Source organism: Mugil cephalus, chromosome 10, assembly GCF_022458985.1.
Source record: "Mugil cephalus isolate CIBA_MC_2020 chromosome 10, CIBA_Mcephalus_1.1, whole genome shotgun sequence".
Lineage (NCBI taxonomy): Eukaryota > Metazoa > Chordata > Actinopteri > Mugiliformes > Mugilidae > Mugil > Mugil cephalus.
Window position 1 is genome coordinate 7253294 of NC_061779.1, and position 17664 is coordinate 7270957.

At 41.8% G+C, this 17664-nt stretch overlaps 1 protein-coding gene across 1 annotated transcript in view; it reads right to left on the reverse strand.

Moving 5' to 3' along the window:
- Positions 1-17664, reverse strand: part of cpne2 (copine II) — a 47097-nt gene that overhangs the window by 6605 nt on the left and 22828 nt on the right. The window contains exons 11-14 of the mRNA XM_047597243.1: positions 12439-12572; positions 11874-11928; positions 11379-11430; positions 6924-7057 (exon numbers count right to left, since the gene is read on the reverse strand). Of these exons, the coding sequence (XP_047453199.1) occupies positions 6924-7057; positions 11379-11430; positions 11874-11928; positions 12439-12572 (375 nt within the window). The remainder of the gene's footprint in view (positions 1-6923; positions 7058-11378; positions 11431-11873; positions 11929-12438; positions 12573-17664) is intronic.

The following is a 17664-nucleotide window of genomic DNA, read 5'->3' on the forward strand; positions in this document are numbered from 1 at the left end:
CTTATTTGCACATCCCGTGTTGTTGCCTTCTTTTATTTAACACTCTCATGTGGATGTGCATCGGGTGGAAGCCCAGAAGCCACCAAGGCTAACGATCCAGCAAGCTAACAACTGCATAATTTAATGTAGAGAATTAATGAATAGACGATGCCCTTGGTAACGCTACAGATTCCATGCACTTCAGACCTCTTCAGAAAGATCAGCAAACACATTACAAACTGTGTTCTTTTCAAAGATTTCCACATACAAAGTTGTGAATACCACAAGTGGGAGATGTTTACTGTGGACTCCTCTTGAACACACTGTAAAAATGACTTAATTTTAATGATGCATATAGTGTATTGGAAACATCTGGCTCTTTATCAGTTTAATTTTTCGCTCATCTTACAAGCTAGTCACTAACTTGTCACTTGCCACTGTGGTTGGTACCCACGTTGTGGATGAACTTCAAATACTTGGCACGGTGTGGAAACATGATTCCAAACCTGCTGCAAACTACTCAAAACAAGCCGAGTGTGGGGCAGTGCCAGCCTACAGTTCATCCAAATGAATGTATAGAGGAAAAAGAACAGCTCACAACAGCATGGCACTTCGGTTCCAGCTAAGTTACATATAACTGCCAATCGCTCTGACTCAGTGCCAGCTATTGATGACTTCATTGCCGACTGAAGCAACATGATGAAAACAGAAGCACACAGGGGCCGCTCCGTGTGCCCAGATTCGGCTAAATAAATAAAAACCCACTGAATGACATTTTATAATTCAGCAGGACGACAATCTCTGAGTTGTCTCAAAGTCTGAAGCTTTAAAGGCTCATTTAGGCTAATAAAGGACAGATGCAGTAAACGTGTACCAAAACGCTGGTGGTGCTGAGTCTATTTTTCCGGTTGGGTTCATTTTTGCATAACTCAGTTAACCTTTCCACATTCCGTTCCATCTTCATTGATCCAAAACAATCAATTTGAAAACTGCAGCGATGGAGAAGCAGCCTGGAAATACTAAAGTAGAAACATGCTACTACCAAGTGGACCAATCCCAGCTCTTGTGGTCTGCGTTGCCGAGGTGCGTAGTTAACAGCTACGGCGTTAGGGTTCGCATACGCTGTTGCCGTGGCGACGCCGTCAAATTGACGCAGACGCCTGAACCGCCTATTAGGAAGTCACTGATTGAGATGAATCTGCTTAATTTGTATCTTAATTTGTATCCATCCAATTACTTCAGGAACTACGTATTAAAAGGGCCTCATCTCCTACACAGCAATCTCCATATTAATGCAAAACCCACTCAAATTACAGTTGAGGCTTACCACTTTAATGTGGTGTCTATTCTTGTCTCCTTTCACTTACTTTGTCGTTGAATGCAATGAAGGGCAGAACCTAAAAAACTAAAAAAAACAAAAAGAAAAACGTCCAAATACTTATGATCAGGATGTCTCTCTTAAAACACAAACCTGCAGCAGTTGCATGCACTAAAACGGAAACGGCTCTCCTGTGATGAGAACAGACAAGGTAAAGACATGCATTGACTTTACTTGGAACAAAATCACACACACGTACACATGTACACACACACACACACACACATACACACAGGGAGGGCTCTGAAGCCTGTCTCTTTAATGTGCTAACAGCAGCGCTCATTAGAGAATCATTATCACACAGACAGACAGGGTCGCTCACACACTGGGACACGCACAGACTGTGCTGGCCTGCAGCCTGGCTCTGTGTGTGTGTGTGTGTTTGCATGTGTGTGTGTGTGTGTGTGTGTGTGTGTGAGGGAGAGAGAGTGTGTGTGTGTGCACGGTGACACAGTCCACAGACGCTGGTTCTCTCATTATCTGAGGAACAGAAACACCGAGGTAGAGCAGGAGCCGGTTTGTGTTCAGCCTACAACCTAGCCACCCACTTTCTCCCAACACACACCAGTCTATCCACTACATCAGCATGGGGTCCACACACACAGACACGCACACACACTTGCGCTGCAGCTGTCACATCTCATTGTCTGTTACTGCTTCCTATGTTCCAGCCGTGTTTGAACTTGCTGTAACATAAAACAGGAAAAAAGGGGTCTGCAATCATTTCCGTGCAGAAACAAAAGGATTCTGGCGCAGAACACACACACACGAGTTCGAGCCTTTGTGTATTTTGCTCATGTATTTGTTCTCCGAAGGGTGGCAGGGTACAATTAGGGACAAAAAGCACCGTGGGAGCATAATGATACCCAGCTTACTTGCGCTCTCCTCCGGTATGGGCAGGAGACGTGCCGCTGGATGTGTACCAGAGGGGGACGTGCACGAGTTGTTGTCGGAAAGTTTGTGTACACCAGGCATCTGTGAGTGCGATGCATCTGTACAACCCGGTGGTTTTGTGGGGTTTTGTGTCTCAAACATGCACTCTACTTAAAAATCGGTACAACATCATTCAGATCAGAATAATTTAACGAGAGGCGCACGAGTTTTGCACATTTTCAGGTGCAACCTCCAGGGGTGAAAATTTAAAAGCAGTTCCTCGAAATGGCTTCGTGAAACTGCCTCCACATGTGAGTCAATCCGAAAAATGTTAGTCACGATGCAAATTTTTCCATCCACGACAACTGTACAGGGGAGAATTTTGATATAACACTTGTTTAAAGTATATCCAGGCTTAAAGTTTTGCGTAATTAATTAGCTGTTTTGACCTCAACTCCACTCATGCTCCACATCTTTGGCCCATTCAGGAACTCAGGCACAACCAAACGTAGCCACGACCTGAGCCATAGCACTAAGCTTCAAGACCACTCTCCAGGAAACCTATGGGTGACATCACTGACAGGCCTATTTTTTTATCAGTGGTCAGTGGTTAACCACATAGGAACACGTGGCACTGAATGAGTTGGAAACAGGCCGAGTCTCAGGCTTGTTCTTATATTCGAGGTTACGTGTTACTGCCTCTGACATGTAATTCAGAGGTCGAAAACACTTAGAAGTACAGAAATGCAACACCTAAAACAGCAGTCAGATCTGAAAAATCTCTGCTGGCGCTTGACGAAGAAGATTCTGTTGGTGTGCCATGAATGGAATCTGTTTATAATGCTGATTACTTGTTGTCAGTGATGTGGGGGCACCACAAAGGACTGACCTGTCTCCATTTCTGTTCACTCTTTACACTTCTAACTTTTGATACGGCTCTTGGTCCTGTCACCTGCAGAAGAGATAGAGAGGAGGTGGAATATAGGACACTGATTGCAGTGATGCACAAACCACCTACTCCCGAATGGTGGACAAGACCAAGGAGCTGGTCATTGGCTTTAGGAAGAAGATGACACCAGTGGAGCCCATCACCATCCAGGAGTAGTGGAGTCCACATGAACAACAGACTGGACTGGAGGGACAACAGTGAAGGACCTGAGTATACTCTACATTCAATGTGTGCAGTGTGTTGCTAAAGTCTCTCTGCCAGCCTGTTGTAGCAAGTGTGATGTACTTTGCTGTGGTTTGTTGTGGGAGTAGTATCAGCAAAAAAGACACCAGTAGGATCAACAAACTGAATGGAAAAAGGCTGAACATGTGGTGGGGAGAGGGAGTCATTTACTCAGTGACACTGGATAAACTGCTCTCCATTATGAACAATCCATTCCGTCCACTACACCAAACATTAGCGGGGCAGAGGAGCTCATTCTCCATCAGACTGATTCAGCTCCACTCCCATAGAGAACACTAGAGAACGCCTTTTATTCCTTACTCCACGAAGCTGCATAACAGCTAGTCTTTTTGTAACAATTAAGTCACCAAGCAATTTCCCTTTGGATCATTAAAGTCTGTCTGAGTCTAAGTCTAAGTCTAGGAGAGAGAGAATAGAAAAAGAGTGGATATATGTGTATATATATATGAAAAGGAGCTGCAGGTTGTGGTTCAGGTGACACAGTTTACAGGTCAGAAAGGCCTAGATTAGCTGTCACTATAAGAGCAAGTCAACCAAAAGGCTAAGTCTCTGCTAAAAGAGACTAAACAAGTATGTATGTGAGATAATATTGGTGTGTCTGAAAGTATAAAACTAAAACTATTTATAGCATTGTACGTACTGTCTCATAGAAGATGTTGCAGTATGTATGCACTACGCCGCAAGCACAGGAACAACGCCATCCCTCTCTCTTTGTTTAGTCTCAGAGCTCTCCCCCCCTCTAACCTTTTCATGTCTTTTCTTCAAACCAGAGGGACAAGGAACGGTGATAGTTTCCAGGGATGTGTTCTCGGCCTGGCTCTCGCTCCCGGGATTCCTCTGTGCTGCTGATAATACAACATGTCTAGTAAAAACGACCCCTCTCCCCCTGGGGCCCCGTCACCCGACAGACTTACTTGCATCAATTAAGGTGGTCTTTGGCTTTAAAACGTCCCACAATGCAACGCAGTAGAGATGAGGTTAGTTGGTTACCGTGGTTACGGGCGTGCTGCAGCTGGCAAGGAGGGAATAGTTCTGAGCTGAGCGGGGCATCAGGTCAGAAACACACTACTGTCTGTTTATACACATAAACACTGGTTGTGTGGTGTGTGACCTGAGTCCACTCAGTAGAAGCATCAGGATATGATTAACCATGTAAGAATTCATCTTATAGAGCTCATGAATGCATGCTCTGTGTTGTATGGCAATCCATCTTGTAGTAGTTGAGCTATTTCGATCTGGACCGAGGCTTCGCAGCGACAGCCTGAAAGACTTAGCCATCCCTAGAGCTAGGCCGCGAGCAATGGGAAGCAGAAAATGAGATGGGTGCTTCCCAGCTCACGCTGTTAAGCCTAAAAGATGTGTGAATCGCCTGGTCAGTGTGTCAGCTGCAGAGACGCGTAAGACGCAAGGAGAGAGGACAGAAGTTGTCACTCCAGTCTGCCACCCTCCTCCCCGGCTCTCCGGTCCACACGCCTGCAACCCGAGCCAACAGATGCACGCACTCTTTCGTCCCGTCACCGTTCACGGTAGATAAATTATGAGTACAAACTCCCCCGACAGGCATTTCACTACCGACTGCTGATCTACTACTGGTGAGTAAACAAAAACAAGAGTTCGCCTGGTGTGACTGGTCCTGAGGTACGATGCAAAAAAAGAATGCTGAGAAGAAGATGATCACTGAACTGAATGAAATGAAAGCAAGGGAACAGAATAAATGAGGTACAACAGAGAGTTCTGCAGTGAAAAAGTAAAGGCTTACTGAGAGGGTTATGTTCAAACAGAGCAGGAAATTGGGAAACTGACACATCAGTTGAAAGGATGAAGGGCGGCCTAAAAGGTAACACGCACCAAGACAGGTGGAGGCTCTCGTCTGAGGAGATGAAATGGAAGAAGGCAGTAGAGCATTGTGCGGCCTGTGAACTGTCAAATCACTGTTCACCAGGGAGAGAAGCAGCAGTCTTTGAGCAACACGAGCAGAATCTACAGTACGACTTTGTCAAGCAACCGCAGCCACAAGTTTGAAAAGCTGTCATGAAAGTGGAAGACAGAAGGAATTAAATTAACTACCTACCACAGTTAGATAAACATGTCTGTATCTACAGGTTCTGGTGTTTTACTGCCTTTAATTCTATTTGTGCCGTGTCTCTTTTGAATTTGAATAAATCATATGTCATCTTATCCGCAGAATTGATTTTTAAGTCAGGCTGCATCACACATTTAATAAGAAACTTCACAAATATTCTTCTTCCTATGACTCACTAGCGTGCACAAGAAGAAAATTGATTGTTTTGATTACTGTAGGAGCACTGAACGCTGAAGAACAAGAAGAAGAACTCGCTGTCACGTTTTAACCAGCGTGGAGGAGAAACTAGTCAACTCTGCGTGTCTGTGCTTCAGTCAAAACTGGAGGTGGAATTTGAACCGTCAGTTTTAATATCTGTCAACAGAAGGCTAGCATGCTAGTTAGCCTAGAGGACTAGGATGTTTATGCTCAGCTTCTCCATGAAGTTTTAGTCTCTTTCATTAGTTATTGTTAGTAAGTAAAAGCATGTAGGATTTAAAAAAGATAAAAAAGATGTTTGATATAAAATGGGAGCAGCCACAATTATTCTATTTAATCTATAGTTTGGGAGGTTCAAGAGACAATCTGTAAACAGCTCACACTATCAGATAATCTGGGCCGAACCTTGGATCAGAGTGTAAAGTCACAATAGTTGAATACACCTAAATATTTATAAAGACTCACGGTAAATTTATCTAAACTGATAATAATAGGGGCATTCTGTAAAAGGCTACTCTGTAAAATAAAAACTTAAGAAAAGCTACTACACTCATATTTTAACCAATGTTGAATCTGTAAACAGCGTTAAACATGTCGTATTTCAGCCTGCTTCTCCATCTCCCCAATTTTTGAATTGATTTGGATAAATAAAGGTTTTTACAGAGCGAGCCAGAATGATGAGCGCACAGGTATAAATGTCTACATTGGCTACATACAGAGGTCACGATGGCAAAGGTACCATAAATGAACCTTTAGTGTGACAACATTTTTTTATTCGTGCTTAGAGAGGTCTGGCTGAAGCAGAATGACATCATTCATCATAAAGAAAGGGAACCTTAAAAGTTATTTGCCTTTCTTGTAAAGGACTGAATATCATCTGTATCCAGTGTTGCGGAAACACATCTTGTAGCTGTCGAGATCTTAAACTAAAACTAAACACAAATAGGTAAAAATGCCATGAGGAAAAGTCAGCAATCACCAAAGTCAGCTGGTTCATCCCCCTGAACACCAAGGATGTCTGCAAAACTTTTCATGGTAATTCATGGTAACATACAGTAGACTTTATGGACAGACAGAAGAGTGCATTGTGATTGTGGTGTCTCCTCTAGCAACTCATTCTACAGCTACAGTATCTACAGCTGAGCTGCAGCTGGAGAACAGCCTTTTTTATGGGTAGTATCAAAAACTTTAGCTAATTAGAAAAATGTGTTGTCACTCACCGCTGCTCTCTCCTGCTGGAGGGCCTGGGCGGCAAAGCGTGCTACATGGCTGATGATAGGAGCAAAGTTCGTGGGGCCGTAGAAACGGATGTGAGGGAGGCAGGCGGAGTAGGCCTGTGCGATGCCCTCCACACCTAGAGACGCAGAAAACAAGAATTTAAGTTTCCAGTGCCCTTCAGATTTACATCACAAATGAGGCGAGACAAAAATGAAGCGTGCAAACTCCCAGCTCAGATGAGACGCGTATTACAGTTTCTCTTCAAGGTTAATTGCTGCTGAATTCAGCCTCCTTAAAGCGCCCTGAGTGTCTTTTTGTGTGTTATTCAAGCGAAATTAAACACAACAGCTTTTTTTAGTCATTTTTTTCAGACCAAAACTCGTGTCAGATTCTGGTTCTCACAGTTGTGCTGTCAGCAGTTGGCACTCAAGTTGTTTGCATTTGTCAATAAACACATTTGCATCCTACACATTTCAGATGCTAGTGGTGCATGTACATATGCAAATGCTCAATATGAAATTTGGATTATTAAGCAAGGTGCAAGCTTGTGACGAATATGTATGACGAAGATGAGGAGACACTAGTGTGAGTCTCAGAATGTAGAGTGTTGGAACGGCCATTGATTGTTTATATTACATGACAACAGGTGAAGCAAACAGGTGTTTGACGTCGGGTTGTACATTCGTATCTCTAGTTTCATTTAAAAATGTAGTGTAAGCAGCTTGTCACTGTCACTGCTAGTGTGAATGTGGCATAAGAATCTACAGGCATGTTAGCAGCTTTGGGAGGCTGCGATCAGTCTATCATCACCTCATGTGAGTTGTGCATGTGGGACAGTTTATTATTAGTCATGATTATTCATCATGGCAGGGAAAACCTCTGTATTTTAATTGCACTACCTTTAAACAAACAATATTCTAACAGTTTTCAGTGCACGATGAAACTTTAAATTTGATTCGGAATGGTTGTCTGGGTTGCCGATGGACATGGACGTGGCTCGTTAGCTTCGGCATACATGCATTCCTCTTACTTTGGAGTGTGATGTTTTTTTTTTAGATGATAGAACACATTAGTTGTATTACCCTGAGGGACAGACACAACTCTGCTGCACTCTTTGCATATAACTTGTTTTTTGTTTCACGTCACTCTCCATAAATCCAAAACAAGGCCATGATGACTTGCTCTCAGTCAGTGCACCGGGTAACTTGAGGTAGTCGCTCCAGCATACACTCGCTTGCTATTTAGGCAGCTTAATGAAGCCTGAACCATGCATTCGCCCCCTGGTGGTTGGCTGATTTTTGGTTGAGAAACTCCTTGATTAGATATGCAGCAGAACCCACATTTTAATTGTAAATATAGATCAGATTTAATCGTAGCAGACAAAAACGTATTCACTATTAAAATTTGATTAATTGTGCGGCCCTACTGTGAGTTTTCCTGAACAGCAGTTTTGAAGCTCAGTGTGGTGGCTCTGACCATCACCATCTTGGCCTAATAGGCATTTTAGGTTTCTGCATCAATTTGAAACTGTAGCTAAAGTGAGAGTAGAGCAGAGCATTACGAGGCACAGCAACGCACTCTTCATCTCCTCTCCATTTTTTGAATTGATTGTTTTGGACCAATAAAGACTGAACACATTGATTAGCAAGATTAACTGAGGAGGTCTGGAGATACAAACATTTGTATGACTCGTCTTTGGTGAAACGTTTCATCCGCCACTGACGAAAGTGAAGCAGAAAGTAGAAACAAACGAACCCAACTGGCAAAAAAGACACAGTGCCGATTAGCGTTTGGGTGGCTGATCTTTTCTTCTGAATCTGATCTCTGGATTTTAGTAAAAACTTTCAGCGCATTGTGCTTCCAACGTCTTAACCCTTGGATTATACATCAGAACAAGCCTTTATATTTTAATAGTAGTAGTATCCTCGTGCGGTGGGACTGTCTCCTTTCTTTATAGTTTGTTGTTGGATTGACAACAACACAATAGTCTGTCATGATATTATTGTGCTGATTCACACGCTCATGTGGACTAGAACAAAAATGAACTGGTTCAGCGCCGCATGTTACGAGTTACTTTGTGTGTGAGTGCATATAAAGATGGACTAGCAACCTGCGAGGGCACCCACTTGTCTCTCAAAGCTGCCACGTACTTAGGAATTTATGGAACGTAAATACATTGATACAACTGGAGATTCACTTCTGGGACCCAAAGGCCCCCACTAAAAACATTGTGTTACCAGACACCACAGGACACCCTCAGAAGGCCCATGTCCATTCTCTGATGAGACAGCAACCTACATAATATTAGAAGGGTGGTCATAATCCTAGTGTATAATGGGAGCTCTAGATGGTAGAGACAATTCAACAGTGCAACAAATACCATGAAACGGCACATGTGTGGCCCAACTTTGAAATGCTAACATTACAACATGCTGATGTTAATTTTAAATGTTCAACAAATGTTAACCTGTTCACTAACCAGGATGAATCAAAAAGTGCTGATGATTTTGTTTTTGTGTATAAAAAGTGTGTTGTAAAATGTAACCAATGTCTATTAAGCTTTTTACTCAGAATTTGACACAATCAATAATTAAACATGGAGGTGAAGAAGTAATAGATCTTGCACGGGTCTGAATTGTCACGAGGAACTATTTGGTGTCATGGTGTGTGATCATGCTGCTAATTTAGAACAAATGTCCAAAGTAGCAAGTGTTGGAGATGTGTTAAGGAGTTATTTACTCAGACTCAGCGGGGCGCTCGGAGAGGAGAGCGGCGCACCTGCTGCCGTCATGTGATCTAGAGATGACATGTTTACTGTTCCTGTTAAACTTAAGAAGAATAGAGTTTCTGTTTTGATCTGCAGTGCGCTACTTATTTCCACGAAAGTCAGAATGACTCGAACGTCTTTTCTGTTCATTATTAATTATGTATCCGTCTCTAACTTGGCAGTGAACACTAGACCACATATTGTTTTACATCTTATTAAGGTGAAAGAAAAAGCTGAATTACACGGGCCCAGACCACAGAGAAGACCTTTAAGCAGACTCTATCATCCATGGAATACACTTACAACCAAACATTAATAATTATAATTTCCTTTTGATAAGAATCAAGAGCTGGCAAAATATTCAAGTTCTTAGCGGTGGAAATCACATAAAACAATGCAATGACTTTTACATTCTTAAATTATAGATTTTTCTGTCTCATGTTTTTATGCATGTAAACGCATATACCATTTTATTTAGCGTTGAAGTAAGTACTTAAAGGTCCCATATTATACATTTTTTCAACAATTTCATATAGGTGTCAGAGGTCTAACATCATTGTTTTCAAAGTGTATTACCCCAAATTCAGCCTTGGTCCTAAATCTCAGCCAGTCATAAAGTCGCTCTAATGAGCTCTACTGAGAACAGGCTGTTTCTGTGCCTGTACCTTTAAATGCTAATGAGCTGTGTCAGTCCACGCCTACTTCACGCCCCTCTTGGGTCAAATTAGTAACGTAACACTGTGCTCTGTCATTACCTATTGCCATTTCAGTTCAGAATCAACATTCACTAGTTTGACTTTATAGCATGATTAGCCAATGTTAGCATCATCATGATTAAGAGTTTGCCGCAAACATCTTCATCTTTTTCCACCCGTTTTATGGCCGTACGTTTATTATTTTCTTGGTTTGAAGAACAATACACAATGCAGCAACTTGTCCTTTACTGTCACCCATAAGGGAACGTGGCCTTTTCTGTGACGTAGGGTTACTCTCTTCCATAGAATGTGAGCTTTCGCTGGCGTTACCATGCACTAATGTTTACGGAGGATTATGAATATGGCTGTTAGAGATGCTGCCGTTCAACGTTTCAAGTTTGAACCAGAATCTGACCCAAAGGGAGAGGTTCCTGAAGAGGTTCAGACTCTGTGGCTGCAGCCGGATGTTTCTGAATGGTCAGTTAAAAATATTGATCCATGCCTGAATATGTTACTTAGTTTGTTTGTATGTGTTGTTACAGTTAGTGCCATGTAGCTAGCGCTAGTTTGTTACGGTTCATTAATGCAGCCAACAACAGAGCAACGTTCACTTAAGGCAAAGGCAGTATCCACTACCGGAGGGAGTGGTTATTTCCCCTTTCCGCTTTTTGAGCACACATTCGCTAAAAAGTGGAGCGAGGGAAATGTCAAATTTTTTCCACTTCTGGGGCCTCATACACAGGCTATAGGGATGCGTATTACTGTTAGAAAACCTTTATAAATTGAATTTTGCATAATTTAGGACCTTTGAGGTGGAATAAATTCAACCAGTCTAAAAAACAATTGTCTATGTAAACATAGCCGAGGACTTGTTCGTTTTTGCCCAAAGTGTAAGTTCAAAAAGACCCTAAAAAAACAGAAGCATTTTATTAAAGTAGGGAATAATTCAAGTGTTCAAAGGTGCAACTGGTGACACCTGCACAGCAACAGCTCACCTGAACAGAAGGGGTTGGTGGGGTTAAAGTTGATGGCGAATTCGTGTGACACCTGTGGAGACAAAAAAAAAAAAAAAAAAACATGAATGCAATGCTCATCCTCCAACTACTCTGTAAAATATTGTTGAGGCATAGCGTCCATTTCTCCCACACCTTCTCCCTCCCACCCGCTCACCATCTCTATGTGCACTGCTCTCGCTCTCTCTTCTTTGTCCTTTTCATCAGCTCAGTGCCATGGCAACACAGATGGGTTGACAGTTGCGTAATCATCTGAATATGCATGTATAAGGCGTACAGTTTTATCTGTGTATGTTTGTGCGTGAAACGCATGTGTAATACGGGCTCGCTTTGACTGTAAGTTTGCAGATGACAACCCAATGTTCTCTCTTGGCCACACGCATACGTATACGTGTATCGTGCATGAATTTGTCTAGCAGAGGTGCACACACGCACACAGACACACACACACACAAAACACCAATAACACACTCATACCTTCCAGTCTGGTGGGAGTTGGGCTCCAAATCCCAGAGCAGGAAACATTTTGTCGCTGAGAAGGAAACCATGACAACAGATTGGAGCGTTAGTTAAACCTTTTTTTCCTTTTTTGCATACAAATTCAACAAGCTGGATTTAGACAGCAGAGGAAATCCTGTTACCTTGTTAACATAGAAACACATTCAAAAACTGAAAATCGAGCCGAGAGCTGGCGATATTATAAACTAATAAAGGAATATGAAAACAAGAATTTTCTTCCAAAAATACCTACAGTGATTTTTTTAAGTGATTTTTAAAAACCAGTCTGCAGGTCTCAGTCTGTTCTATTTTCAGTTTACAAACTAAAACAGTAAAAAATAGCAGGCTGTGTGTTGATGCTACTAAAGCTCTGCAGTGGTGCTTTGGTAGATGATGGGATTAGGACGGGTATTAGGGAACTGATAAACCAGTTCAGTTCTCTCTACAAAGCTCATAGTGACTGCCACTCTGCAAAACTGTTTCTGGAGAATCTCAGAAACGATACCAATCCACAACGACCAAGTGGGCTGCGTCAAATACTCACGTATCGTAGTCCTGTATAATTTGCCCCACAGCTAAAATGGCAGCCAGATACTCGTTGCTGCCCAGAGGGTTGATGTAGTGGAGGGAGGACGGCTCTCGGGGATTCCCATTAGACGCCGTGAAGTCTATGCCGACCTATTGAAATACAGAGAATTGAGAGATTAGAAGTCAGGTTGCTGAGTAACCAGCAAGGATGTAGTGAAGCCAAAATGCCAAAACTGTAGTTCCTCAAATGGCCATTGGCTGCAAAAGTGAGGTTGAAATGTACAGCTTTACAACAGAAATAATCATATTTACAGCCAGGCACAGTTCTGGCCTAAATTCCTCAATTCGAACTGCAAAAAATAAAGGCCTGGCTACTTAAAGTGACAGGCATCTCAGCTCCGATCATGCACCACCTCTTCATCCATTTTTCAATTAGCCAGAGGTTAGATGTAGGCAGATACCACCAAGATGGCGACGGGCGGAGAAACAACTTCTGTGAACTATAATGGGATTGCCATCACCACAGAGGCGAACGGAGATATATGTAGCAAAACGTTAAACATCAGAGATGCTTGAATGCTTTGACATTAACTAAAAATGCAACTGGATGCAATAGGAGAGCAATGTTACTGTTTCCTTCTGTTCTATTCTGACACTGTAGAAACCCAGAGGACAGGAACGTTCATCTGGCAACCATACTGGCTCTGAGTTTTAGTACCTTATTAGTTATTACGTTCAACTCTGTTAAATGTCATGTAGATGTGGGATGAGGAATTTAATGTTATCTCCCAGTGTGACACATGCTGCTCTCATTAATGCCTTAGCTGAACTCACTAAGAGCTTGGCAGGTTTAGATTTGTTAAAAACCCAGATTCAAAAATTCAGGCTGCAATCAATTTGCCTTGCATTTATTTTATTTTTGCCCTAATTAATTTCTAGTTTTAGAAACTTAACTTTCGGGTAAGTAGGGAACTCCCTGTTGTGTAAAACTGTGTCTTCACAGGGGTGTGGGTTAGTGAGAGCAGCACATTAGCGGAGCAGCAGAGGGAAACTCTGGCGCTCCGTCTGTGTCTAGATACTGTTGGAGGCATTCAGACACAGTATTTATTTGGAGGTAAGCTGCATTTCAAAGCAATAAAACACATATTCGTTACATACACATGAGCTTTAAAATTTATAGAACAAAAACTTCCCATGATCAGTTTGCTGGAACATCTCCTTATCTAAGAGTGACAGCCTGAAGATCTGCTGTAGTACTGCAGCGTACACACACAGACAACTAATATGATTATGTAGATTCTCTCTTTTTTTGTTTAGATTACTTTTTAACATTTTATTTCTGGTGTGTTTGCAGCTCTCATATGTTTTATGCTGTTAAATGTTAAACACAAGAGGAAAGAAAGTAAGAAGTACATACATCACATTTGTTAAAGGACCCCTGGGTGTGACTCAGTGCCATCAAGTGGTGAGATTGAAGATTGCGACTAACTGAAGATTCTACAGGGGCCTCCACTTCAGCATAAAAAAACAAAAGTGCCTCTCTAGATTCAGTATTCAGTACATTGTGGAAACATGGGAGATTGGCAATTTTGTTCATTTGGGAAACAAACAACAACAAAACAAAAGCAGAGAAAGTTATAGGAGCAAAAGATTAAAAGAATGAATTGGACATCAACTGATTTCTCTGTCTTTTATTTTGTATATCCCTGCCTCGCGTAGCGCCTTTTGTTAATCATTAAATACCTTTTTTGCTTGGAGGTCCTGCCTAATCTATTGTCCTGCGTTTGGGTCCTCACCTCTACAACCTCCCCTAACCTTGACAATTTCTCCCTATTATGTGAGGTAATTGTCAATATGCTAGCCTTACGCTAGCTAGTTATCTATACTAAAGGTTTAGTAAAATAGCATCCTCTGTCATATATACTATGAAGCCCATGTGTGCATGTAATTTATGTTGATGTAGATTACCAAACATTCATGTGACAAGTGACTTTGCCTCCGGTAACTACTAAGTTATTATGGCTAGCATGTGTGTAATCAATATTAACGATAATACAAAATAACAATAAGACTGGTTTAATTTTCACTATTCCTGAGTATTTATAATTTTTCAAGCTTTTAATGACGATGGCTGAACACAGGAGACTGAGGAGAAGGCGAACACAGCTCCGTGACTGATGAGGTGATTGGACTACCAAGTATTTTAATTTACGGCTCTGAAGCCACTGTTAGTAGAGCTCCCCCTGGTGACTGGCTGCAGTATAGGTCATAAAACTAAAACACCAAAGTACGCATCAAATAGGTTTCTGTTATTTTAGGTAGTTAAAGTAATGCTTATATATACTCAACTGTCTATTTTTTCGGAGAAGTTCTGTTTAAGTTGGTTATTTGACACTGTACAAACAGGATGTTACAACGTCAGCATCAACTGAAGGCTCACTAGGTTCTTCAACGACCAAAACATATTACGTGTGATGAAATTATCATTAAGTGGAAGCCCACTCATCATTCACACTCCATTACAGGTCCTGCAGTTAAACAATCTGGGCAATTTGCAGTTTTCTTAAATCTTCCCAAAGGATTGAATCGACAGTTCTGCACAGAGCGTGAATTATGATGCCGGACTGGTTTCTCGTAACAAGAAAATTTAATTACTGGACGATTGAATTCAACAAAAAAATGTAATGAAATAAAAATGAAAGATTGACCCTGAAAACATATGAGGGTATATTTTTAACCCAGATGACCACAGGGTGACACTGCGATAACGTACAGTATTACAGATAGCAGGACACACACACAGATGCTCTCAACACATGCAGACAACACGCGTGAGGCAGACAAAAAACGCACGCAGAGAGACACAGCCTAACATGATATAAGATTAAGAGTGACAAGCTTTTCCTCAGGCGGAGAATAACGGTTTCTGTGCTGACAAGAACCCGAACCACAGTCGTCCGCCCTCCTATCAGCTTAAAGATGGTCTAAACCTTCCCATTCCTTCTCAACAGAAAAACAACAATGTTGCGGTTCACTAAGGACAGAAAAGAGGGAAAACAGAAAAAGCCAGATACTCGCAGCAGGAAGAGAAGCTGCTGAATGTGTGAAGAAGCTGAGAAACTGAGGTAAAGAATAGGAGGAGGGAAAGGACAGAGTATGGGGAGCAGCAGGAGTGATAGACAGAGATGCATGGTGACAGAATTAGGGTACTGCTGTGCATTTTGAAAGTGTGTGTGCATGTGTGTTAGTTCTGCAACAACATATGGTAATGTGCAAAAGTTTTAGCCACAGATGTTTAGAGTCTTATTAAAAAATTAAGGAGTTATCTGTTTGGGAAAAGAACAAAAAGAAAACAAATAATTCACCCCCTGGAAAAATCCATTCTCAACATCACAGAGTCACATCACACTAATAATCAGATTAATAGACCAGAATTTTCAACCAGATTTGAGAAGGAGCAGCGTAAACCTTTGATAATCTGTTCAATACGAAACTATTAGCTCCTAATAACCATGTAAACACTTCATTTCTGTTTGCAATTAAAACAGTCTTCCTGTGCATGTTTGCCTGAAATGAATCATGTGATGAGTTTGAGGAGGGACAGAAAAATTGAGGAAGCAAAACAAAAAGTTACTAAAACAAGTTTTAAAAATGTTGAACCAATTTGGAATAGCTGAGTACAGTAACGTTAAAATGTTAGTTTTTTTTCCTTCTATAAATCTATTCTAGTTGATATTTTTGCAGCATGTGAACGTATACATCGGTTAAGCATAACAAATGAAATGATGAACTTCCTAATATTGTATTCCTTTCTTTTGCGTCTCCAAAACAGCTGTGACTCATCAGAGAATCGACATAGCCCTTCTGAGGGTGTCCTGTGGTGTCTGGCAACAGGATGTTGTTAGTGTCGGTGCCAGGCTGCATCCTGCTGGGGATGACTGCTGCTGTTAAGAAAAGGATTGCTATGGGGTGGGGGGTGCCTGGTCTGGTTTAGGTGGGTGCTACATGTCTAAGTAACATCCACATGAATGAATGTCAGGTCCAAAAACTAAATTGTCACAAGCTGGTCATTGACTTCTTTTGTGAATTGTCATAATGTTGTGGCTGATCTGTGTACCTTGTCTTTACTATTTGTTCTACTGAAGATGACACTCATGTTTTACATTATTTTATTACTATGACTTGTGATAACAAGTGCTAAGGAGGAAAAGAGATCATTTTTAATTAGTTCCGGTGGTGTACTGTATGTCAGCGATGTTCACTTTCTCATCTGCCACCCGTTCATTTTTGTCTTACTACGAAGCCTAAAATATGCACGACCAAACTGACATTTGACTGCGCACGATCATCTTCCTTAAAACTATCCCGTCCCAGTGTCCTCTCCCCGTGACACAAGTTATTAATTTGATGTCTGTGGATGCGATGACAGTGGGAGATGACACCACTCTGTTTCCATCTTACTCCTCGCCTCGAGCTATTACTAATTTGCGAACACACGAGCAGACTAAAACACCAACACGAGCAACACACAGCTTCGGCAAGTGAGCGAGTACACCGACTTAAAACGAAGGTGCGTGTGTGTGCAGCATCTCATTACTGTGTGTTTCGGAGCAGCAGCATGGCAGAAAACGTCTGGGACTGCATTAAATGGACGGATTCCAAGGCAGACAGACAAATTACTGTCAAACAGCTGACGTTCACGCTGGAGTTTTCTCAGCTGTATGATGCACAGCATCGGCCAATTCTCATGCCAGGACACCCTTTACAGTTAAACAGCAAGAGAGAGATGGATGGATGGAGGTGTGGTTGGATGGGCAAAGGTGTTAGAGCTTCTGTGAACATTTTCTGGAGGTATTCCATCTCACTCTGAGGTGATAGGAGCTCAGTGATGACCAGAGGCTGCTGTCCACCACCAGAGTCTGCTTTGGTCAAAGTTGATTTTACTTTTAAAAGCTTAAACCGACCAAACAACGATTATTATTTCATGTGGATGCACATTGCTGTCCTGGAAATGGTGTTTACTTCTGCAAAATTAACTTAAGACAAGATAAGAACCATATAAGTCAGAGGTCTTTAAAGCAAAGTCATTTTATATGCACATCTCACTTGCTTCTTCCTCTCCTCCACCATGAGAAACACACTGAATATACACAAGCTGATGAGCACTGCGGACTTAATGGAAGTTCATTATGTCGGTCTCCCCTGCTGGTGATCCCAGAGGCACTTAGCAAACTGTATATTA